Genomic DNA, 25,825 nt, shown 5'->3' on the forward strand with positions numbered 1-25,825 from the left:
TGGCTTCCCTGAAGAGGGTAGGGGATCTGCATGCATTTTCGCTCGACGAAACGTGCCTAGAATTCGGGCCCGGTGATTCTCACGTCATCCTGAGACCCCGGCCTGGATACGTGCCCAAGGTTCCTACCACTCCCTTCAGAGATCAGGTAGTGAACCTGCAAGCGCTGCCCTCGGAGGAGGCAGACCCAGCCCTAGCTTTGCTCTGTCCCGTCCGCGCTCTGCGCGTTAACGTGGATAGAACGCGAAGCTTCAGGACCTCAGATCAGCTCTTCATCTGTTACGGAGGCCAGCAGAAGGGAAAGGCTGTCTCCAAGCAGAGGATGGCCCACTGGATAGTGGATGCCATCGCCTTGGCATACGAATCCCAGGGCGTGCCTTGCCCGCTCGGGTTGAGAGCCCACTCCACCAGAGGGGTGGCCTCTTCCTGGGCGCTGGCTCATGGCGCCTCGCTGACAGATATCTGTAGAGCTGCGGGCTGGGTGACACCAAACACGTTCGCTAGGTTTTATAGCCTACGTGTAGAGCCGGTATCCTCACGTGTACTCGCATCCACTAGTCGGTAGACGTGTTGTACCCGCTCTAAGTGTCGGCTTGCAATGCCATTCCCGCCACTGGCCGGATACGTGCATACTTTCACTCCAGTCGTGTTCCCCGCTTGGCGAACCCTGTCGAGTTCCTCCGCCTCCCCCTTCGGCTCGGACATTGCGGAGTGTCTGATGCCAGGCCTACATCCGTCGCTGACGCTGTCTGTTGGCTGGGGCCCATATGTCGTGACCCCTCTACGTGAGCGGTCCCATATGTGTAATTATCCACGGTTTAAAACTCCCTACGGTCCGAGTCCATGTCTTTCCCTTAGAAGAGCCAGCTCTGCTGTCACCTGTCAGATGAGTCTCCCCCTACCAGGTGGAGCCATCCCAGGGACTCCATATGCGTACTGCCCCCCGGGCCAGTCCATATGTGTATTCCCACGTAAACTCCTCCCCCATTGGGTAGGTAGTGGTCTCCGCAGCGTCCCTTATGGGTTCGCTTCCCCAGTGTAGTCCAGTTTACTTAGTGGGTAGTGATTAGACAGCAGTAGACTCTCTCAGTGTAAGCTCGCCCCCTTCACCGCCAGCCGGTGCTATGGGCGGCTGAGCTTGCGCTGGGCACTGGAAGGGGTTTCGTAACTGTGGCGCTTTAGTTGGGATCCCAATTCGTCGGTCACTACTGACGTACGTCGAACGTGACCGACTGAAAGGGAACGTCTCGGTTACGTGTGTAACCCTCGTTCCCTGAAGGAGGGAACGGAGACGTACGTCCCGTCGCCACAGTTTCTGTACCCTCGCTGTAGCGCGGACACCAGTTGTCTCCTCAGCGAAAAACAGAGTGCGATTGCATCTGCTCCCTATTTATATACACCTGTCGGGGGCGGTGCGCATTATGCAAATATTGCACGCCAATTCCATTGGCTTGTTTTAGTTTACACGAAGCTGATAGGGCTCTCTAAGCGATATCCCAATTCGTCGGTCACTACTGACGTACGTCTCCGTTCCCTCCTTCAGGGAACGAGGGTTACACACGTAACCGAGACGTTTTGGACAGCTCTTTGAGATGCTACCTGTGGCTTCAGATGCCTACTGGTCGCCGGGAGTATGGAACGCAGTCGTCGGCTCATCAGAAGCTGGGCCGGTGACTGAAGGTTGTCAACTGGAGTGTTCCTGTACTCCAGCAGAGCGAGGTAGGGCTCTGTGTTTCCAGCTTTTGCTTTGTCCAGGATGCGCTTTGCTGTCTGGATGGTCTTTTCAGCAAGGCCGTTCCTCTGTGGGTAACGCGGACTTGTGGTGGTGTGGGTGAAGTCCCATGCGTTTGCGAAGCGGCGGAACTCCTCAGAGCTGTAGCATGGTCCATTGTCACTGATGACTGTCTCTGCGATGCCGTGACGAGCGAACGCGGACTTGAGTTTGGCAATTACTGCAAGTGAGGTGGTATTTGTGAGCTGCTCCATTTCAAAGAATCTACTGTAGTAGTCTACAATGACAATGAAGTTTTGAGTGTTCCATGTGAAAAGGTCTGTGCCTACCACTTGCCATGGTCTCTCGGGTATGTCATGGGACCACAGTGGTTTTTTGGGGTTAGCATCACGTCGTTCCTGGCATATACTGCACTGTTCTACTGTTGCTTCTATTTGTTTGCCCATCCCGGGCCAGAACAGGAGGTCTCGTGCTCTGTGTTCGCTTTTCTCCATGCCCATGTGTCCTGCGTGTCTGGATCTGGATCATGTCTCCTCTGAGGCTCAGGGGAACTATGATTTTCTCACCTTTGAAAAGTATTCCTTCCATCTCGGAGATCTCATCTCGGTGGTTCCAATATTCTTGGATGCTGGGTGGGCATTTCCCCCTTTCGTCTGGCCATCCGTTCTGTGTGGCTCTTCTGAGTGCAGTAAGCTGTGCATCCTGTGCTGTTGCGTCCTTGATCTCCAGTAGCTTCCTGTCACTCACTGGAACAGTGCTTATGAGTGTGTGTACCTGTGCTTCCATGCTCTCCATAAGGCTGCTGTACTGGTGCTTGATGGATTTTCGGGACAATGTATCGGCCACTGGGATGTCCTTTCCGGGCCGGTGGAGGATGTGTATGTTATATTTCTGGAGCTGTAGTATCATCCTCTGTAGCCGCGGTGGTACTGCAGCCAGCGGTTTTCGGAGGATAGCTTCCAGAGGTTTGTGGTCGGATTCTACAATCACTCTCCGGCCGTACATGTATTCGTGCAAACGCTTACAGCCAAATAATTACTCCAGGCCGTTAAATTGACGTGTGGTAGGGTACTTTGTACTGTATGTGTGTGGCCATGTTCAATCGACACCACTGAGGATCATTTCTGACACAGGAAAAACCCTGGTCAGTGGCTATCGGCTGCAGTTTAGAATATAGAAAGTCAGTATTATAGTAGAAAACTTGAAGTTACACTAAGTATGCTTTTATTGTCTTCGTGCTGGCTTAAACAACATCAATGTTGTACTTTTGTACTGACATATATTGGTGTGGACAGGGTCATCACTATAGGGGCCTACAGCAAAAATCTGCATCACAATTTTCATTACTCATTTTTGTCTTTTGTACAGTATGTAAACTCATTTTACTGTGTATAGTAAAATAATTGTTATTAAGCACCATTAGAGTGGGCGGTAGATGGGTTGGTCTGTTTGATCCAGACACTGTATAAATAAAAGGAAAGGAAAGAGAGAAGAACAAACTCCTAACAGGAGGAGACTCACTCATGGCCTATGAGACAGAGGATCATGAGAATCTATACTGCTTTCCTGCCATCAACTCATCATGTATCAAAGGAAAACGCTCCATATATGAATACAATTTCATGTATGTGTTTTTTTCATTGCTGTCAGCATGGACTGTGTTTCTGAACCTGCTGGTGATCATCTCCATCTCTCACTTCAAGAAGCTTCACACTCCAACCAACCTGATCATTCTCTCTCTGGCTATGGCTGACCTGCTTGTAGGACTTATTGTGATGCCTGTGGATGCCATAAAGCTGATTGAGACATGCTGGTACTTTGGAGACACTTTGTGTGACCTGTTTTTGATTATCATGGGTCTAGCCCTCTCAACATCTATTTGTAATTTAGTTTTAATTGCTGTTGATCGTTATGTGGCTGTGTGTCACCCTTTACTGTACCCACATAAAATAACCACAACTAGAACCTTAATAAGCATCTGTCTCTGCTGGTTTTTCTCCTTTGCCTACAATACTGCCTATGTGATTAGTGGCAGATATTTTGAAAGTTCACAAAGAACAGACACATGCTATGGAAAGTGCTATTTAATAATAGTTTTCTCATGGATAGTTGTTGACCTGTTATTTTCTTTCTTGTTTCCTTTGACTGTGATCATAACTTTGTATTTGAGGATATTTTATGTTGCACATCAGCAAGTGAAACTTATAAACTCTCTGATGAAGGGTGGTAAATGTGTAAAAGAAGGTTCAATGAGGAGGAAATCTGAGAGCAAAGCTGCTCTGACATTAGGAATCATTGTGGCAGCTTCTCTGACATGCTATATTCCATACTATATCTTGTCTTTAACAAGTAGTACAATAATCTCTTCTGCTACAATGACATTTCTAATATGGACTCTTTATGCTAACTCAGGCATGAATCCTGTTGTCTATGCTTTATTTTACCGCTGGTTTAAAATATCAGTTAAACACATCTTAACTCTTAAAATATTGAAACCAGCCTCCTCTCTCTTAGACATATTACAGATTATTTAGATTTTTTATTTTTTTTTTTTTATTTGATGAAGCACAGAGTAATGTATATATATATATATATATATATATATATATATATATATATATATATATATATATATATATATATATTTTTTTTTTTTTTTTTTTATCTCAGTTTGTAAACTGAATGTGAACATACTTGATACTAGATGTCTTTATGTACCATAAGCTTATTAACAGGAAAAAAATAAATAAAATAATGTAAGATATTTTAAAGACATTTTAAATTAAGGTAAATAATTACATTTACCTTGCAAGAATCTGATGTGTATATGTTAAATTAGTTATAGAGGCAAGACTGGCCATTTATTTTAATTTTAGTTACCTGCATAACCCATTAATTGTGGGTATAACTGAGTAAGTCATGTTTAGTATATGATTAGTGTTTACTTGTTTTGGGGTTTAATTGTTTAATTCTTATTCCTGTCTAGGCCTCAAAACATAAATTAATGAAAAAACAAAACAAAACAAAAACAAAACAAAATTTTAGATTTGAAGATCTGAAGTGGACATGACAATAAACACCATGTTATCAGGGTAATTTGAGCAATAAAAAATAAATTAGCTAAAATATTCAGTTGTGTAAAATTGAATAGATGATGATTCATTTTCCCCTGAAGCAACCATATTTCTAATGTGGACAGAGCATTTACAGTTATTGTAGAATGTTCTGTTCTTGTAATCAGCTGTATGACCATGGACAGGTCTAGTGTTAAACCTGTGTACTGTTTAGATGCAAAAGGTAGAATTCAAATGTTTGTATCCCAGTTCAACCAGAAGATAATATACTTGTAAGTATTTTATCTTCTGGTTGAACCGGGATACAAACTAAACAAATCTAAATTCCCTTTTGCATCTAAACAGTGCAAAACAAAGGCATCATTGTCCCATTCAAAAACTGACTCACTTCAGTGAGTCAGGCATGTGATAAGTTGAAGACAATAAGAAGGTATTAATAGAGTTGTAATGAAATTATTTAAAATATTATTTTTTTATAATAGAGTTATTGATAATAAATTAATAATAGAGTTATTATGATATAATTGTTACAGTTCCCTCGTCTCCAAGACTCCATTTCCCATGATCCTCCTGTTTCTACACCTGCACTCACTTCCCTCGTCAGCTCCTCATCATCACCCATCACCATCACCTGGACTTCCTCGTTTGCACTCCCTATATATATGGACTCACTCCCTTCACTCCTTGTCTGTTCTTAAATGTTATATGAAATGTTTGGTTGTTGTCTCCGTGTGTCTTTAATAAATACCCATCTATTGTGGAAATCCGTAAACGCCTCATCTCTACAGCAGCAAACCGTAACAGAAGAACAGACCAATACCGCTGGATCTCCACAAGAGAGGATGGGTATTTTCCTTTTTTCTGAGCCCCCGAAGTCTCTCCGGGCGGAGGAAAGACTTTGCCATTTGCGGCAGGGTGGCAGGCCGTTGGAGAGGTATGTGGAGGAGTTTTTGGAGGTTTCTTATTTGGTGAGCTGGACTGATGCCTGCCTTAATGCTGTTTTTCTGATGGGACTGGACAAGGACATTATTCGTTATAATGAACCAGCCTGTAAATTCTCCTAAGTCGATTCCCTGAATGTGATTCTCCTGTTAAATGGTTTTAGTTTTGTAGTAGATAAAGTTCTAGAGAACCAGAGTCCTTGTCCAGCCCCATCAGCAGCTTATCGGACATCACCAGCTCACCTTACCCCAAAACCCTGCACATGCCGCTTCAACGGTCCTGCCCACTCCTGGCCGCCAGCCGCCGCCGCCGAGCCCTCAGCTCCAGCCGCCGCCGCCGAGCAATCCGCTCAATCCGCTCCAGCCGCCGCCGCCGAGCAATCCGCTCCAGCCTATCACGAGCCGCCAGAGGATGCCGCCGCCGCCGAGCAACCCGCTCCAGCCGCCGCCGCCGAGCAACCCGCTCCAACCGCCGCCGCCGAGCAATCCGCTCCAGCCGCCGCCGCCGAGCAATCCGCTCCAGCCTATCACGAGCCGCCAGAGGATGCTGGTTTGTTGATTGACTTTATGACAGAGCCAGTCGCTCCAACCCTCAACGAGCCCTCCGCTCCAGTCTCAGCCGGCGAGCCCTCCGCTCCAGTCTCAGCCGGCGAGCCCTCCGCTCCAGTCTCAGCCGCCGAGCCCTCCGCTCCAGTCTCAGCCGCCGAGCCCTCCGCTCCAGTCTCAGCCGCCGAGCCCTCCGCTCCAGTCTCAGCCGCCGAGCCCTCCGCTCCAGTCTCAGCCGCCGAGCCCTCCGCTCCAGTCTCAGCCGCCGAGCCCTCCGCTCCAGTCTCAGCCGCCGAGCCCTCCGCTCCAGTCTCAGCCGCCGAGCCCTCCGCTCCAGTCTCAGCCGCCGAGCCCTCCGCTCCAGTCTCAGCCGCCGAGCCCTCCGCTCCAGTCTCAGCCGCCGAGCCCTCCGCTCCAGTCTCAGCCGCCGAGCCCTCCGCTCCAGTCTCAGCGCCGCCAAGCCCGCTCCATGCTCCTCCACCCAAATTTCCATGATGTCTCTGGGACTCCTTGTTGCTATCCTAAACCTCCCCAAGTATTTTTTTGGGGGGGGGGCAAGTAAAAAAAATGTGGGAAATACACAGGTGGGCTCCGAACACTGCCGTGGCTGCCCACGTCTCCTGACCCGCCGTGGCTGCCCGCTGCTCCTGACCCGCCGTGGCTGCCCGCTGCTCCTGACCCGCCGTGGCTGCCCGCTGCTCCTGACCCGCCGTGGCTGGCCGCTGCTCCTGACCCGCCGTGGCTGCCCGCTGCTCCTGACCCGCCGTGGCTGCCCGCTGCTCCTGACCCGCCGTGGCTGCCCGCTGCACCTGACCCGCCATGGCTGCCCGCTGCACCTGACCCACCCCCCCTCCCCGGTGTTACATCTATGGGGAGGTACTGTTACAGTTCCCTCGTCTCCAAGACTCCATTTCCCATGATCCTCCTGTTTCTACACCTGCACTCACTTCCCTCGTCAGCTCCTCATCATCACCCATCACCTGGACTTCCTCGTTTGCGCTCCCTATATATATGGACTCACTCCCTTCACTCCTTGTCTGTTCTTAAATGTTATATGAAGTGTTTGTTTTTTGTCTCCGTGTGTCTTTAATAAATACCCATCTATTGTGGAAATCCGTAAACGCCTCATCTCTACAGCAGCAAACCGTAACAATAATATGGTATATGATATAAATCATTTTATTTTTTTATTTTACAGAACAACAGTAAAATTACAATACTAACATTTATGGATGTCTTTATTTCTTACTTTCAAACATCAAATCATTTGACTTTTATTTTGACAGAAAAAAAACAGGGAGATCCAGGAAGACCTTTCTCTTGGACAACAGATTTATAAACACACATTACGGATGGTTGGTGCACGTTGTGTTCTCAAATGCAAATTGTAAGCGTTTTTTTTTTTTTTTTTTTTTTTTTATTATTATCAAATTATTTTTACTCGAATTTGGTACTTTGAACCCTGGTGAACATGCTAATGGTGTCCCAAAAATGGCGGCGCTGGCTCATGCAGCGCTATCAGAGGCAATCCATCCAGGAAATAAATGTATTATAAAACGTAACATTTTGCAGTTTATTTAGTAATTGTCTCAGGCCATTTTGATATTTCAATCATTATACAGTTACCAGTCACTCCCCTTCATCTTTTTCGAGGGATTCACCTCCATTCGGCCATCCTACACAAATGTGACTGACTGCTGCTCACACCAACGGAGTGAGAGTTGTTACTCTCTATGCTGCACACAGCCAGAGGGATTCCTGCACTTTTGGTCTTTGACGAGACATAAAAAAGAGCTCATACCGCGGGACATTTTCAAACCGCGGTATACCTTGAAACTGGTAATCGGCCCATGCCTAGTTACTTGTGAGGTTCCATGACAGTTGGAAGACAATTGCTTATGTAGGTTGTTATTTATAAAGTATCTGTAAATCACAATATTTATGTGTAAATGCATCTCAGATATGATTTAAACCAACTTTCAATCACACACAGTTTCTGCCAATCTCATGTTAATCTTAAGTACCTATAGAGTAGTATAGCACCCTTCATATCACTGAAAAGTCTTTAGTTTTATCATATTTATAAAAGATACATACGCTGTACAGAGTCTTTCCGAAAACAGCCGAGCGCCTGCAGGCTTGACGTGTGAGCGGAGATAGAGTGACAAGCTGTCACAAGCACACGCAGCCTTTGCGTAGTGATCGTCTGCAAGCTATCAATGGTTAGCTAAACAAATATATTTAAACAAACACAATACACCATCACGTTATCTATGGATAACTTTTGAATTACTATAATGAATATAGCATATGGTGAATGATGAATAACAAATTTATGAATTCACTATGTTCGTATTGTTTACATTATATGCATTAGGCAACAAAACAGACATTTGAAGCAGTTCTACTCACCACCTGTAGTTCCACCTCACGACCAGGATCATTGTCGCTGTCACTGCTCCGTGTTTCAGTTTCAAACGCTCTGTAAATCCAGGGTAGAACTGGGCCTTGTTTATGAAACAATAAGCACTGATCCTGAGGGCTCGAGCTACCACAGAAAAACACAAGATATTCTCCATTCATTTTAACCAAAAAAAAAAAAAAAAAGTGATTGCAACTATCAGTTTCTATGGCTATTTTAATGACAAATATCGAGAGTACATCAATGTAATGTGTGAGAACAAAACTCTCAGCTCCACTTAACGCTGGGTTCTTTGCAAAGGTTATCTTTCCCTCACAACCAAAAACACACTTCCAGGTGATTGTTCACGTCATGCCTGCCCAGCCAAAGACTGTTCACGTCATGCCTGCCCAGTCCGAGACTGTTCACGTCATGCCTGCCCAGTCATACACTGTTCATGTCATGCTTACTCAGCCAAAGACTCTTGACATCATGCCTGCCAAGTCTGAGTCTCTTCACGTTGTAATGTTTGTTCACGGCTAAACTATACTATGGATGTAATAACTGGAACCGACACGGAGCTTTCCTCACTGTGTGCTTTTATTAGCCTCACTCTCTCTCATTTCGCGGGATGCGAGATTTGCCCGAGGGCTACGGTGTCACTTTTAGGACATACAGTATCAGTCAGGATGTTACATCTCCCTTCTCAAAAAAAAAAAAAAAAATAAGTAAATGGCATTACCCAAGTACGTACAACATTTTCTGCGAACATAACAATTGTGCTGAATGGATAGATAAACGGTCTGACAAATACAGTCTGTAGTCGTTAGCATCATTGCTGTGATGTAAACAGGTACCAGGTAGCAGTTAAATGACATATGACATGTGCACCAATAAGTCATTAGTTTTAAGTCAGAAATAATGTTTTCATTTCGCATGTGATTCAAGTAACTTAAAGGTGAACTAGTTGTGTAAGAAAAACAGAACAGGCAGTTAAACTGATTGCACAGTGTTTCAGAGGTAGTAGGCAAGTAACAGGTATTAATAAAACATGAAAACACCTTTCTCTTGTTTCCATTTTTTTTTTAAGAGACAACAACAACAACAGCTGAAGTGCAACTACAATATTCAGATTTTTTTTTTTTTTTTTTTTTTTTTTTTAGGGCAGCGATCCGCCTACACCCTTTACATTATAGGTCAAGGATTTGTCTTGGCCTGGAGATGTGGCCAAACCTTGTTGTGTAATTGGGCTTTTGTTGGTTAGTTGGTTGTGGATGGTCCGCAGGTTCGGGGTGTGGTGGCTGTGTGTTATTGGTGTGTGTGTCTGCATGCTGTGTGTCTTTGGTGTCTTGAGCATCTCTGCTGTCACGGAGGTGCCAACGGTTGCGCCGTAGAGTCTGTCCATCTTCTGTCTGGATGTGGTAGCTCCTGTGTGTGTGTGCATGTTGTGTTACCATTGCAGGTCTCCAGGAGCCATCTTCCTGACGGAAACGAACGGGTGTGCCGTCAGGTAGGTGAGGCAGTGGCCTGGTACCTCTGTTGAAGTATGCTTGTTGGCGGTGATGACATGCCTTTCGTCTGTTTTGGACAGCTCTTTGAGATGCTACCTGTGGCTTCAGATGCCTACTGGTCGCTGGGAGTATGGAACGCAGTCGTCGGCTCATCAGAAGCTGGGCCGGTGACTGAAGGTTGTCAACTGGAGTGGTCCTGTACTCCAGCAGAGCGAGGTAGGGGTCTGTGTTTCCAGCTTTTGCTTTTGCGCCTTGCTGTCTGGATGGTCTTTTCAGCAAGGCCGTTGCTCTGTGGGTAACGCGGACTTGTGGTGGTGTGGGTGAAGTCCCATGCGTTTGCGAAGCGGCGGGACTCCTCAGAGCTGTCGCATGGTCCATTGTCACTGATGACTGTCTCTGCGATGCCATGACGAGCGAACGCGGACTTGAGTTTGGCAATTACTGCAAGTGAGGTGGTATTTGTGAGCTGCTCCATTTCAAAGAATCTACTGTAGTAGTCTACAATGACAATGAAGTTTTGAGTGTTCCATGTGAAAAGGTCTGTGCCTACCACTTGCCATGGTCTCTCGGGTATGTCATGGGACCACAGTGGTTCTTTGGGGTTAGTATCACGTCGTTCCTGGCATATACTGCACTGTTCTACTGTTGCTTCTATTTGTTTGCCCATCCCGGGCCAGAACAGGAGGTCTCGTGCTCTGTGTTTGCTTTTCTCCATGCCCATGTGTCCTGCGTGCACACACTGGATCATGTCTCCTCTGAGGCTCAGGGGAACTATGATTTTCTCACCTTTGAAAAGTATTCCTTCCATCTCGGAGATCTCATCTCGGTGGTTCCAATATTCTTGGATGCTGGGTGGGCATTTCCTCCTTTCGTCTGGCCATCCGTTCTGTGTGGCTCTTCTGAGTGCAGTAAGCTGTGCATCCTGTGCTGTTGCGTCCTTGATCTCCAGTAGCTTCCTGTCGCTCACTGGAACAGTGCTTATGAGTGTGTGTACCTGTGCCTCCATGCTCTCCATAAGGCTGCTGTACTGGTGCTCGATGGATTTTCGGGACAATGTATCAGCCACTGGGATGTCCTTTCGGGCCGGTGGATGATGTGTATGTTATATTTCTGGAGCTGTAGTATCATCCTCTGTAGCCGCGGTGGTGCTGCAGCCAGCGGTTTTCAGAGGATAGCTTCCAGAGGTTTGTGGTCAGATTCTACAATCACTCTCCGGCCGTACATGTATTCGTGAAAATTGTAACAGCCAAATAAACTTGCATAAAGTTCCTTCTCTATTTGAGCATAATTCGCTTCGGTGCTGTTGAGTGACTTGGAAGCGTAGGCAATGGGTTTTTCGTCCTGGAGTATGACAGCGCCGAGGCCACATTTTGAGGCGTCTACTTGGAGTCTCAGTGCTTTTTGTGGATCGATGTATGCGAGCACAGGGTGGTCTGTTATCAATTTTTTCATCTGCGTCCCATAAAAACACACTGTCCTGCTTCAGCAGTTGTCGTAGTGGTGCGTTTATCTCGGAAAGGCGTGGTGCGAATCTGGCCAGATAGTTAACCATCCCGAGAATGGTTTCTAACTCTCCTCTACTTGTGGGTGGTTGCATGTCTTGTATTGCTTTCACCTTCGCTGGGTCTGGCTTGACACCTTCTCGCGAGAGCGTGTGGCCGAAGTAGCTGACCTCTGGTACACATATTTGGCATTCATCAGGATTTAGCCTTACCCCTCTTTCTCTTGTGCGTTTCAGCATGGCCCTGAGGTTGTTGTCGTGTTCAAGCTTTGTCTTGCTGAAAAGGAGTATGTCGTCGACGATGGCAGCTACACCTGTGAGGCCCTCATATGTCTCGTCGATGCGCCTTTGGAATTCGTCTTGAGCTGAATTGATTCCGAATGGCAGCCTCAGGAACCTGTATCTGCCGAATGGGGTGTTAAATGTTGTTAGTAGGGATGACGTTGTACTCAGCTCTATGGCCCAATAGCCTGATCTGGCGTCGAGGACGCTGAAGTACTTCGCTCCGGCAAGCTTTGTGGTGACATCCTCTAAGGTCGGTAAGGGGTAGTGTGGCCTTTTTATCGCCTTGTTGAGGTCTCTGGGGTCCAGGCAGACTCTCAGCTTGCCAGTCTGGGGTTTTTCTACAACAACAAGAGCATTAACCCATTCTGTGGGCTCTGTCACTTTGCAAATTATATTGCTCTCTTCCATCTTGTCGAGCTCTTTTTTCAGTCTGTCTCGCAGAGCGATCGGTACTCTTTGTGGTGGGTACACTACTGGTGTGGCGTGTGGGTCGACATGGAGGTTGCACTCCCCTGGAAACTCTCCTATGCCCTGGAATACGTCTGTGTATTCTTTAAGGAGGCTGTCTGTATCTGTGCATGGTTTCGCTTCTTCCTCGGCCACAGTTAGAATCAGCTTGATTAACTTAAGGTCTAGGCTGGCTCTCATCCCTAGGATGGGGGGTGCTTTGGTGTCCACTATGTAGAATTCGAGCACAATGGAGGTGTTTTTATACTTGAACTTTAGATGACAGGTGCCTTTCACTTTCAGGAACTCACCGCCATATCCTGAGATTTTTTGAGTGGTTGGTTTTATGGCAGTGTCTCTGAACAGTCTTTCAAATATCTGTACTGGAATTGCATTGGTCTGTGCACCAGTGTCGATTTTAAATTTAACTTTCTGAGTCCCGATTTCAATTTCAGCATAAGCTTGTTCGTTACATTTTCATGCGTTTTCACTTGTGAGTCCGTCAATAAAAAGTTCGACCTGCTCATCTTCAGTGCCCTAATCCATTGTGTGAATCACTTTTCTCGTGTGGGTGTTTGTATGTAGTTTTGACTTACAGGCCTTTGCAAAGTGATTGATTTTTTTGCATTTCATGCATTGCTTGCCTTTAGCTGGACAGGCGCCGTCTTTGGTTGTGTGCAGGCCGCCGCATCTATCACATTCTCTTTGTGCTGTGGCGGGCTCTCTCGGCCTGACTTTGTGACTCGTGCGCGCTGATCTGTGTTCCGGTCTTCGGGCTATGGCGTGTACAGCGTCATTATTGGGGTATTTGCTTACAACCATCTCTTTGAGTTGGACTTGTGCTATCTCATGAGAGCGTGCGATGTCAATGGCTTGGTCTAGTGTTAGCTCCGCGCCGTGGCTGAGCAACTTCTCCCGTACTCGCGGTGAATTTGTAGCGAAAACAATGCAGTCTCGTACCATCTCTTCGCTGTTGGGGTATCCACAGTCCTTAACTAACAGCTTCAGCTCCGTGACAAAGTGTTCAAAAGTTTCCCCATCACCTTGTGTTTTCTCATGGAAACGATATCTTGCATATATCGGGTTAGACTTTGGTGTGAGGTACACGGTGTACTTATCGTAGTATGTTTGTAGTTTTGTCGCGTCGTCATCTGTTAGTGTCCATGTGTTGAAAATTTTGCGCCCTTTTTCCCCGATCCATAGGAGGAGATAGCTGCATTTGTCCTGTTCGCCTTTCTCCCGTAGAGGTCCGGAGAATATTAGCTCCACATGCTGTTTGAAACGCCGCCACGCTTCCGGCAAGTTAGCCGATTCCCAATCCATCTTGGGTGCTGGGACGCCGAAACTATCCATGTTTCTCTCGGGACGTGAGTACTAGCCTCTACTCTGACACCATGTAATGTTTGTTCACGGCTAAACTATACTATGGATGTAATAACTGGAACCGACACGGAGCTTTCTTCACTGTGTGCTTTTATTAGCCTCATTCTCTCTCATCTCGCGGGATGCGAGATTTGCCCGAGGGCTACAGTGTCACTTTTAGGACATACAGTATCAGTCAGGATGTTACACACGTCATGCCTGGCAAGTCTGAGTCTCTTCAAGGCAGAGTCTGTGCAGCACCAGCCATTATGGCCACTGTTATTATGTGTGTTTGGGCCATGCATGCATCCTCTCCAGCCCCTGTTCAGCGTCCAGAGAGGACTCCAGCCTGTGAGCCAGATTTAAGATCTGCTCCAGGCCATGACCCTGCTAGTGTCACGGAGGCTGCGCCTCCCTGAACTACCTGCACCACCATGTTCCCTTGAACTGCCTGAACCTCCATGGTCCCTTGAACTTCCTGCACACCAGGGCTTCCTGAGCTGCCAGCACTGTCATGGCTTCCATTGCGTCCTAGCTTGCTATTGCCATGCCATGGTCCATGTCCGGTTCCCCTGCACGGGCTGTACCCTCCATCCCTCCCCCAAGACCACCTCTGTTCCACCACCCTCCTGAACTTTGGGTGTTGGATTTGTTTTGTTTGGGCATCTGGAGCGGCTCATAGATGGGGGAATATGTCACGGACAGTTATAAAAATTATAGTTGGAATGTGTTAGTAAATGTTGACATTACTAATGATCACTAGCAACATATAATCTGTTTTAGTTTATATTAAGTGTAGCAAAGGAATGTGATGTTTTATATTACATCGCAAATATATTAAACATTCCCCTGGAATGTGATCGCGAATGGACTTTGCAGAACAGACGGAACAGCAAATATGGCAAGCCTGCAGGTACACATCGAAACGAACCGCAAACCCGACCGGGACCTCTATGCTTTCACATATCATTATCATGAAGAAATTGAACCACAAACAAACAAATGTTCACTTTTGGGTCCTTTTAAGGAGGTCTGAGATCATTTGGTTTGTTCACATATGTGTTCCGTCTGTTCCGCAAGGTCCATTCATGATCGCTTAATATATTTGCGATGTAATATAAAACATCACATTCCTTTGCTACGCTTAATTAGTCTGTGTAAACCCAGCCTGATCTGCCGGCGATTTGATTTCGCTCTGCAACTCAGTCTGGAAACCCGTGCATTCACTTTTGCTGCGCTGTTACACTTTTGCGGGAACCAATCACAGACGGGCTTATCCACCTTGCTCGCTATTGGCGGGTATAACACGATGACGATAGAGAAGCGACGGCAAGCAGCTTCCAAACTCTATCTGATCTAACGTTACCCGTCTCTCGCACGACCGTCACTCCAAAATAACAATGCACAATCACAGTGACGCCAATTGTGTTAAGCATTTACCTTATCTGAGAGAAATTTAGCAGAGCTTTGATCCGACAGTCTCTTCATAGGAAGATTACAAATGGCGATTGATGACGCACAATGATTCTCTGCTGTTATTTTGGTGGTTTGCTTAACGATGTGAGTACAGGACTCTTACTTCCCCTTGATGGTAGACAATATTTTTATTATTTGCTCTATATGTTTCGTCTCCCTGCTTCTTGAATCTTGCGCCGCCTGAGCTGACTGGAATTCTTTTTGGTTGTCATGACAATGACATAGTTTAGGGCGGCTATATTCCGCGTTCATTTACACTGAACCAGAACAGTATCAGAGTCGCCTTTTAACCTCTCGACGATGCTGAATGACTTCTTTAGTTAGCAAACAAATTTCTCGAAATACCGATCACTTTCATGTTTTTTTGTACAACCTGCAAAAATCACTCGATGCTGATTGAGACACGGTAAACCTGTCTGGAGTTTTCGCATCGCTCTGCAAAGTACGTCACCCGGATCGTTGATCTGATTGGTTGAAGGACAATCCAATTGCGTGACTAATGCTCGTTGATCACGCCTCTTGTGCAGTAGGAAATACATAGCAAACTCCCCAGACCAATGTTCAATTTTAAATTGAGCTTGGTCTGGTGATAGCCAGACTAACGCTTAATAGAAACTAACCAAGATTATATGATCCTTTTTTAAGGTGTTTTTTACACGTAGTTCGTTTGAGCCCTCCAAATGCTCTTGGAGCAGTTCAGTATTATCCTCTCTTCATTGCCTGCCGGTTCAGTACTGAATCGATTAAGATTTTATTAATGGTTTTTAAAGCACTTCATAACATGTCCCCAAACTACATTGCTGACCTTTTAGGGTTTTACATATCAGGTAGGACACTAAGAAAAGCAAATACATTTTTGCTGGCAGTCCCTCATTCTAAGAAATCAAAGAATGCTTTTTCAGTTGTGGCCCCCAAGTTGTGGAACAGCCTTCCACTTCATATCCGGCAAACTCCAACATTAGAGATTTTTAAGTCTCAGTTGAAAACGTGTCTTTTTAACTTATCTTTTAAGTAAGAGTATTCTGTTCATTGAAGTCATTATTATTTTTTAAATTTGTAATTATTTATTTTTCTTCTATACTGATCTCACTGTACAGTTGTGAGGGTGTGTGTCTAAGAGTGTGTAGTCATACCTTCATTTGCTAAGCATGGTAAATCTTTTTATATAAGTATGTTTTAATTATTACTATAAAGCAATTTGGGCAACAACGTTGTTATTAAATATGTTATATAAATAAATAAAAGTTGAAGTTGAAGATGAAGATGTGATGCTTTCTTATCTCACAGAAGAGATATTGACAACCTTAGTCAATATTTATGTTCATTGCATCTTTTTTATGGACAATGAAAGTGAATAGTCATTCTGCCTAACATCAGGCATGAGGATGAGTAAATGATGACAGACATTTTTTTTTTTTTGTTAGTTTTTTGGGTGAACTATGCCTTTAATAATAAGTTAATGTAGTTTGTTGAATTTTATGTCTCATTCTTGTACCTAAACATGTGAAAACATATCACACCCATGAGGGAAATTAGAGGTTGTCCTCTAAGTGCAAAAAAGAAAACAAATCAACCCCCACCACCATCACAATCATGAATGACAATCTGTAAATATTTCCATCAGAGATGATGCTGGCTGAAATATTTTAAGAGTTAAGATGTGTTTAACTGATATTTTAAACCAGCTGTAAAATAAAGCATAGATAAGAGGATTCAGACCACAGCTAACATACATAGTCCATATTAGAAATGTCATTGTAGTGGAAGAGACTGCAGTGGTTTCTGTTAGAGAACAGATATAGAATGGAATATAGCAAAGCAGATAAACTGTCACAATAATTCCTAATGTCAGAGCAGCTTTACTCTCAGATTTCCTCCTCGCTGACCCTTCCATTACACATTTACCACCCTTCATCAGAGAGTTTATAGCTTTCACTTGCCATTGTACAACATAAAATATCCTCAAATATACAGAGATGATCACTACACAAGGAAATAGGAATAAAAAGAATAAATCGGTAAATATCCAAGCAAGACTATTCATGACAATACACTGACCATAACACGTTTTGTGTGAGATATTAAAATATCCGATACTGATTACATACCCAATATTGTAAATAGAACAGCAAAACCAACACAGACAGATGCTCACTGAAGTTTTAGTTGGGGTTATTTTCAGTGGGTACAGTAAAGGGTGGCACACAGCCACATAACGATCAACAGCAATTAAAACTAAGTTACTAAGAGATAAAGAAAGAAGCAACCTAACAGTAATCGCAAACAGTCCACAATAAGTGTCTCCAAAGTACCAACACATCTCAATTTGTTTGATGCCTTCTATGGGTATCACAATAAGTCCAACAAGCAGGTCGGCCACAGCCAGAGAGAGAATGAGCAGGTTTGTTGGAGTGTGAAGCTTCTTGAAGTGAGAGATGGAGATGATCACCAGCAGGTTCAGAAACACAGTCCATGCTGACAGCAATGATATGAACAGGTAAATGATATTGTATTCATATCTGGAGCGTTTTCCCTTGATACATGATGAGTTGATGGCAGGAAAGCAGTATTGAGTCTCATGATCCTCTGTCTCATAGGCCATGAGTGAGTCTCCTCCTGTTAGGAGTTTGTTCTGCTCTCCTTACTGTCCTTTCATTTATACAGTGTCTGACTCAGACAGAAAAACCCTTCTACCGCCCACTCTGATGACATAAGGGCATAATTATTTTCTGAGGGGGGTTTGTAGTCCTTCTTTGTGTGTGTCACGATCACCGTCAGTTCCTGTCACTTCCACGCTTACATTTAATAAAACGCTGCATTTGGATCTTACCATGAGTCCCGCTTTGTTACAGAAGACTTCGCCGCCACCACGATCCAGCGGCTTTCCTGGAGAGCATATAAACGGTATGGACATTGCTCGATTATTGTTGTGGAGTACGCAGGGTACACGATCGCTAGAGGAATATGTGCAGGAATATTTGAACATTGCTTACCTCTCTGATCTACCGCAATGTGCTCTGATTGACTTCTTTTGTGATGGCGTCAACCAACCTCTCCAGAGTAGATTAAGACGAGAGGGACCGCGTTCATCACTCTGTGGTTTTATGGACTATGCTCTGTTGTTAGTTGGTTCTCCATTTACTGTGGGTGTCGCGGAGGAATGCGATTCCTCGGCTGGCTGTGTAATGGCCGCCGCGCCTAAGGACACTCACAAAATGGCGGCCACCATCACAACAACGCCAAGTCAAAACAGAGTTGATTACCCAGAGTCACGTCACGTCTCCGCTGATCGCCCAGAGTCACGTCACGTCTCCGCTGATCGCCCAGAGTCACGTCACGTCTCCGCTGATCGCCCAGAGTCACGTCACGTCTCCACTGATCGCCCAGAGTCACGTCACGTCTCCGCTGATCGCCCAGAGTCACGTCACGTCGCTGGTCCTGTCCGAGAGCGGAGAGGATTGCGTTCTAGCATGAATGATCCTCCACTGACTACAGCACGGGCAGCTGGCATTCAGAAACCCACGGCTGCTTCCCTCTCAAGCCAGCCGGACGCCTCGCTCTCAAGCCTGCCGTACGCTTCGCTCTCAAGCCTGCCGGGCGCTTCGCTCTCAAGCCTGCCGGACGCTTCGCTCTCAAGCCTGCCACTGCCGTCATCGGCCTTTGAACTATTCTGGCCATTTATGGACCCTGACCCGCCGTGGTTACCCAAGCCGCCTGACCTGCCGTGGTTACCCAAGCCGCCTGACCTGCCGTGGTTACCCAGGCCGCCTGACCTGCCGTGGTTACCCAGGCCACCTTACCTGCCGTGGCCGCCCGAGCCACCTGACCCGCCGTGGCTTTCCGACACTCCGGACTCGCCATGGTTGCCCGAGTTCCTGGACCTGCATTGGGGACCCCGTTCCTGTCTGCATGCAGGTCTCCAATGCACCCACCCTCCCTCCCTAGCTGTTCCTTTTACGCCGCGAGGACGTGCCTTCCGGGAGGGGGTCGTTATGTCACGATCACCGTCAGTTCCTGTCACTTCCTGGACTACATTCCCCATAATCCTCTCTGCCAATCACCTGCACTCACTCCACCAATCACTACACTAATCACCACACCCAGCTGCCATGCATTACCTGGACTATAAAAGACTCACACACTCATCACCTGATCGCGAAGTCTTAATTTCCCAGTGTGTCATTTCTGAGCGTTTCTTTGTTTCCTGTCTGCCCGTGTTTGATCTTGCCTGTTCCTGTTTATTGACCCATTGCTGCCTGTCCTGTCCTGAATTCCCTGTTTTTACTGTTATTTCCATTTCTTATGCGTTCCATTTTTATTATTATGTATTTGGTTCTTCTTTATGTAAAGCACTTTGAATTACCATTGTGTATGAAATGTGCTATACAAATAAAATTGCCTTGCCTAAAATATTTTTGCCATACTTAAACAGCAGTGTATCTATCATTGTTACCTACAATTTTAACAGTTAGTGCAAATATTTTCCCTTACTTTATTTTAGCTTAAATAACATCAAAATCTTGCACTGAACAACACTGAACAAATGCAATCCCTGATTTGTACACTATTATATATCTTGCCAGACACCTGGCAGCGCTTCTGCTCACACAGCTGAGCCACATTTGTCCAAGATGCCATTTGACGCGCATCGGATGCGTTTCGGTGGTTTAAAATCGACGCTTGCGACTTGCGCGTGTGCTTTTACTGTAATTTAGGCAAATGCGCTCAAAATAGATGCAAGGCAGTTGCGACGCACATGTGGTGCGGCATGCTCGTTTTCCAAGCGTGCCTATGCCGCGGTGAGATTAAAACATTGTTCATGGTTCCATAGCAACGACAGACGCCACGGGAGCACAAGCGCTTTGGAAAGAATGAGAAAGTGGCACGGCCGCTTATGTGACGTGATATCTGTGAATGGCCCCATAGAACGGCGACTTTTTCTTTGCATGTGGAATATGGTATGAGACAAATAGAAACTAATAATGAAAATAATAATTTAGTGGGCCGGATTATCTCCTCAGATTTCTATCTCATCTATTCTCTACACAGTGGCCACAAAACAAAACAAATTATGCTCGAGCTTTTATCAGTAATAACTTCTCTTTTCTACAATGAACAGTTCACCCAAAAATGAACATTCTGCATGATTAACATTTATCTTTAAGTTGTTTCAAACCTGTAAGGCAACATGGTCTATGTATGCAAGTATGATGACAATTTTTAGTTCTGATTGAACTAACCCTTTAGTGCTGCTGATTTTAAGATTTATATCGCTGGTCAGTATGTCAGTGTTTTTAGTTGTGGAAAAAGCTAAGTTTTCAGTCATGTCTATTTTTGGCTCTGGTGCACAGTAATTTGACTACAATGACCAGAGTGGGTGGTATATGGGTTAGTCAGTCTGATCCAGACACTATATAAATGAAAGGACAGTAAGAAGAGCAGAACAAACTCCTAACAGGAGGAGACTCACTCATGGCCTATGAGACAGAGGATCATGAGACTCAATACTGCTTTCCTGCCATCAACTCATCATGTATCAAGGGAAAACGTTCCAGATATGAATACAATATCATGTATGTGTTTTTTTCATTGCTGTCAGCATGGACTGTGTTTCTGAACCTGCTGGTGATCATCTCCATCTCTCACTTCAAGAAGCTTCACACTCCAACAAACCTGATTATTCTCTCTCTGGCTGTGGCCGACATGCTTGTTGGACTTGTTGTGATGCCTGTGGATGCCATAAAGCTGATTGAGACATGCTGGTACTTTGGAGAAACTTTGTGTGACCTGTTTATGATAATCATGGGGCTGCTTATCTCAACATCTATTTGTAATTTAGTTTTAGTTGCTGTTGATCGCTATGTGGCTGTGTGTCATCCTTTACTGTACCCACAGAAAATAACCACAACTAAAACTTTAATAAGCATCTGTCTCTGCTGGTTTTTCTCCTCTACCTACAACATTGGCTATTTAATAAGTGGCAGATATTTTGAAAGTTCCCAAATACCAGACATGTGCTATGGAAAGTGTCATTTAGTAATAAGTTTTTCATGGACATTCACAGACCTGTTCTTTTCATTTGCGTTACCTTGTACCCTGATTATAACTTTATATTTGAGGATATTTTATGTTGCACATCAGCAAGTCAAACTTTTAAACTCCATGATGAAGGGTGGTAAATGTGTAATGGAAGGTTCAGTGAGGAGGAAATCTGAGAGAAAGGCTGCAATGACTTTAGGAATCATTGTGACAGCTTATCTGCTGTGCTATATTCCATACTATATATTGTCTGTAACAGGGACTACGGTAATCTCGTCTGCCACAATAACATTTTTAATATGGACTTTGTATGTTAACTCAAGTCTAAATCCTCTTATCTATGCTTTATTTTATCGCTGGTTTAAAATATCAGTTAAACACATCTTAACTCTTAAAATATTAGAGCCATCCTCCTCTCTCATGGATATTTTTACAGATTATGAATAATTAAATGTTGGGGTTGATTTTATTATTTTTTTCCCCCACTGTTTGTTTGTTTGTTTTGTTTTGCTTTTATGATCTCTTTTGCAGTTACGCTAATGCGACTTTGCAGTTCTTCATCATCACAAACGTTTATTATCTGCCTAAAAGATTTATTGCACTTAAACTGTCAAAAACACACAATGTTCACATAAATACTGTTGGGTATGTCTTAAGTGAACATAAACAACTAGGAAATAAACTGCATGTATATTGGATCTGTATATTTGATCTTAAAGCCTAATATACAGTACCTGATGCTGTCTATGTTGTTAAAGTGAATCAAACAACAAAGGAAAAAGAGAAAATCACACACTGCTCTTGACTGAATAACTTTTGTAGCTTTAATAAGAATCAAAGTATATTTAACTCATTCTTGGAATATGCAGTTTTATTTTTACATTTGAATATTCAATTTCTTACTTGAAGACCTACTGTATCTGAAAAAAAAAATAAAGCCATTTGTTTAATTTGTATCTTTTTTATGTTGTATTTGTCATATTGTTTTTTTGTTTGTTTGTTTGTTTTTTTCCTCTTTATTCATATTTTTAATCATATGTATAAAATAATGAAATAAAAAAAAAAATGAAGTAAAATTTTATCGCTCATCCTCACTTTGGACTAAAAGGTTAAATATTAGTTTGGCTGTACTGTTCAGTGAGTTGCGAAATAGTCTTAAAACCCAACTTAAAAATGTGCTAATTGTGATAAGAAAGAAAAAAAAAAAGAAAAAAAAAAAAGTGATATATTTCTTATCGGGATCCATTACAGTTAGAAGGCAGCTGTCTGATGTTACTAAAAATTACAATGTTTGTGTGTAAATGTACCTTAGATATGATTTAAACGTTGAGGACAGGTTGTTGGCCTTACATTCGTCATTGATATTAGTGGCAAGCGTCAAGCCCCCACTGTGTATTTTGTTCATGACCACTGATGCACTTATAGCAGATGTGACAAAATCAGTATTCTTTTACTTTCTACTGACACCTATTGGTGTGGATATAGCATTACATTTGATCAGCAAATTTTCTGCCAAAGTTGAGATGAAAGAAAATAATTAAAAGTAATTAATTGTCCTTATGCAGCATCAGAGTTGGCAGTAGATGGGTTGGTCAGTTTGATCCAGACACTGTATAAATGAAAGGACAGTAAGGAGAGCAGAACGAACTCCTAACAGGAGGAGACTCACTCATGGCCTATGAGCCTCTCGGCAGGCTGAGGACCGAGCAGCAGTGTGTCTGGGAGCTGGACCCAGAATTTTTTTTCTCTTTCCTCTCTCCCCTCTCTCGTCCTGTCGCTCCCCTTGCTTCTGTCTCCTTTCTCTCGTCTCGTCTGTCCCTACCCCCAGGTGCTGCGGCCACCGAGACAGGCCCCCAGGGGGGAGTAAGCACAGTCGCGGGAGTGCGAGGGGCGATGGGAGTATGTGGCGACCAGGGCAGGCGAGAGCCGTCAGGGAATGGCGCAAGGCCGGTGGCGCGAGTGTTAATGAGCTTCACCTGGGAGGCGCACCGGCCTTGAGTCTCTCACGGAGGAGCTCCGGGAGCATAAAAGGAGGAGCGACGACCGTGAAGGACGAGAGAGGACCAGGCCTGGACTTTATTTTATATTTTATTATGTTTATGTGGCCGGCAGACGTCCGTGAGGGTCTGCCGGCATTACTTTCGTTTTGTATTTGTTTATTTTGGTATTAATGTTTTGTTGAATGTTCGCCGGTTCCCGCCTCCTTCTTCCCGTATATACGCACTGTGTTACAAATACGTTACAAATTTGTTTTTAAAGCATGTATCTGTAGTGAAATACATTTTAAAAGTAACCTACCCAGCTCTGCTTTTACATCTATCACACACATTTCTTGTGCCTTGTTTGTTTGGACTAAGAGCATGCACGTTCTGCTTTTATAAGGCTATTTGCTCGCATTGTGAGTGTTTCCCTTTGGCAACCCCAGTTGCATGTTTCCTATCTGCACCCACGTTTTATGTGTAAGCTGGTCCTGTCTGTATATGGCAGGACATATGCTGTGGCAGATTATGCTTTGCTCCAACTCTCTCTCCCCAAATCCCCCCTTTCAGGCTACCTCTCCTTTTGTGAGAGCCGTTATGAATTTAGTGACCTCAGCTCGCTGTAGAAAGGAATAAAGGGGATGTTTATTCTTTATATTTTAGATTACAAGAGTATATATATATGTACTTCATGTATTGGGGCATTTAAACTGGGGCCTTGGAGCTTACATTATTAGGGAAGGTTATCATGGCACCCTTACTTTGTGCCTCCTCACTTTGTGAGGTCTTAATATAGCGGGTAGCATTAAGAACAAAATATCACATGTAGTGAATGGCATGGCCTCCTGAGACCTCTGAGAGTCAGTTTCTAGGCAGCCGCTCATCTGAGCTTCAGATAGTTGATATGTCAGGTGCTCGGACCTCCAGGGGCACCCTGATAATACTTCTGGGTTGAATGTGCTGGCTTCTTCTCGTTAAAGAGAGTAATTTTGCTGAAGCCAACCACTCTGCTGAGCTCCAGGTAAAATTGAGGTGTTTGGCCTTTGTTAGGCCCCCTTGATACTTTCCCTAGGTCAAGTGAAGTGGTTTCCTCTCACTGAAAGAGTAGAAGGTGATATGCTGAAGCTTCCACTCCCCCGAGCTCCAGATAGATCATGACTGTAGGTGTTGGCCCTCTCTGGGCCACCTTGATATCACCCTGTGGTGAGTGAGCTGGCTTCCTCTCATTTGAGAGTCTCTATTCGAAGCTGCTACTCCATTTGAGCTCTAGGTAGTTGATGTTTTTGATGTTGGCCTACTACAAGGACACCTTGACAATAACCCGATGATGAGTGTGTTGGCTTCCTCTCATCTAGAGAGTTTGTATTGAAGCCTCTGCTCCACTGAGCTCTAGGTAGTTGATGTCCTCATGCTTTGGCCTGTTAAGGCCACCTTGATATTCCCTGTGGTGTGTGTGTGTGTGTTGGTTTCCTCTCACTTAGAGAGTCTTTTTTGCTGAAGCCACTGCTCCTTTGAGCTCCAGGTGGTAAGTTCACCTGGGTGTTATGTGAGCCGGCTTCCTTTCTTTATAGTTGTTAGGCTGAGGTCTTCACTCCATTGAGTTCCAGGAAGGTCATGAGTGTGTGTGCCAGCCCTTCTTTTATGCTAAATTCACTTTTATAAGGTGTTTGAACACCTTATAAAAGTGTGTCCACAGTGTGTATAAACAACCAGTCTATAATGGTAAAAATCTCACGGGGAGTCAGCTTTAAATTTCTCATTTACTTTAAATGTGTGACGTCATGCATTGCCGAACTGAATGCACCGTGTAAATGCAGAACTGAACGCCTTGTGTGAATGCAGCATTATGAGGGCACTTGCAGCAGGCCTACATTTGAAATAATTCATTTGCGCACGCAAAAGAAGCGATATGTGAACAGCCCCTTAATGTGTATGATCACACCTGTGTGATTAGAATGTTCAGTGCGTCACTGCTAAATTCAAACCTGCTTTCGCGCTGCTGGTGCTGAGCCAGAGATGGATGCGTTCAGTGCTTTTCATATTTCTGGTTGAAATATTAGTTTGGATTTACTGTTCAGTAACTTGCAGAAATAGTCTTAAAAACCAACTTTACAATGTGCTAATTGTGATAAGATTATGGATTGTGATCCTGTGTGGAAGAAAAAAATTGTCATATGATATTTCATATCTAGATCCATTATAGTTAGAAGGCAGCTGTCTAACGTTAAATAATCAGTATCAAAAAATCACAATGTTTTTGTAAATGTAAATGTATTTCAGATATGATTTAAACATTTAGAATAGGTTGTTGGCCTTACATTTGTCATTGATGTTGGTGACAAGCATCAGAAGTCCCCACTGTAGTATGTGTTTTGTTCATGACCACTGATGCACTTACAGCAGATTTGACAATATTCTTTTACTTTCTACTGATACCTATTGGTGTGGATATAGCATTACGTAAAAACAGTTTCATGTCTCTCATTTGTCTCTTATGATCAGCAATTTTACTGTCAAAGTTGAAATGAAAGAA

At 44.4% G+C, this 25,825-nt stretch overlaps 1 protein-coding gene and 2 pseudogenes across 1 annotated transcript; 2 read left to right on the forward strand and 1 right to left on the reverse strand.

Moving 5' to 3' along the window:
* Positions 1–3,205: 3,205 nt before the first annotated feature.
* Positions 3,206–4,264, forward strand: LOC137028312 (trace amine-associated receptor 13c-like). Its single transcript, XM_067397080.1, has one exon. The coding sequence runs from the start codon at positions 3,254–3,256 to the stop codon at positions 4,262–4,264; it is 1,011 nt and encodes a 336-aa protein (XP_067253181.1). The 5' UTR covers positions 3,206–3,253.
* Positions 4,265–16,865: 12,601 nt separating this feature from the next.
* Positions 16,866–19,135, reverse strand: LOC137028313 (trace amine-associated receptor 13c-like; annotated as a pseudogene).
* Positions 19,136–20,692: 1,557 nt separating this feature from the next.
* LOC137029496 (trace amine-associated receptor 13c-like) lies at positions 20,693–21,760 on the forward strand (annotated as a pseudogene).
* Positions 21,761–25,825: the final 4,065 nt, after the last annotated feature.

Source organism: Chanodichthys erythropterus, chromosome 10, assembly GCF_024489055.1.
Source record: "Chanodichthys erythropterus isolate Z2021 chromosome 10, ASM2448905v1, whole genome shotgun sequence".
NCBI lineage: Eukaryota > Metazoa > Chordata > Actinopteri > Cypriniformes > Xenocyprididae > Chanodichthys > Chanodichthys erythropterus.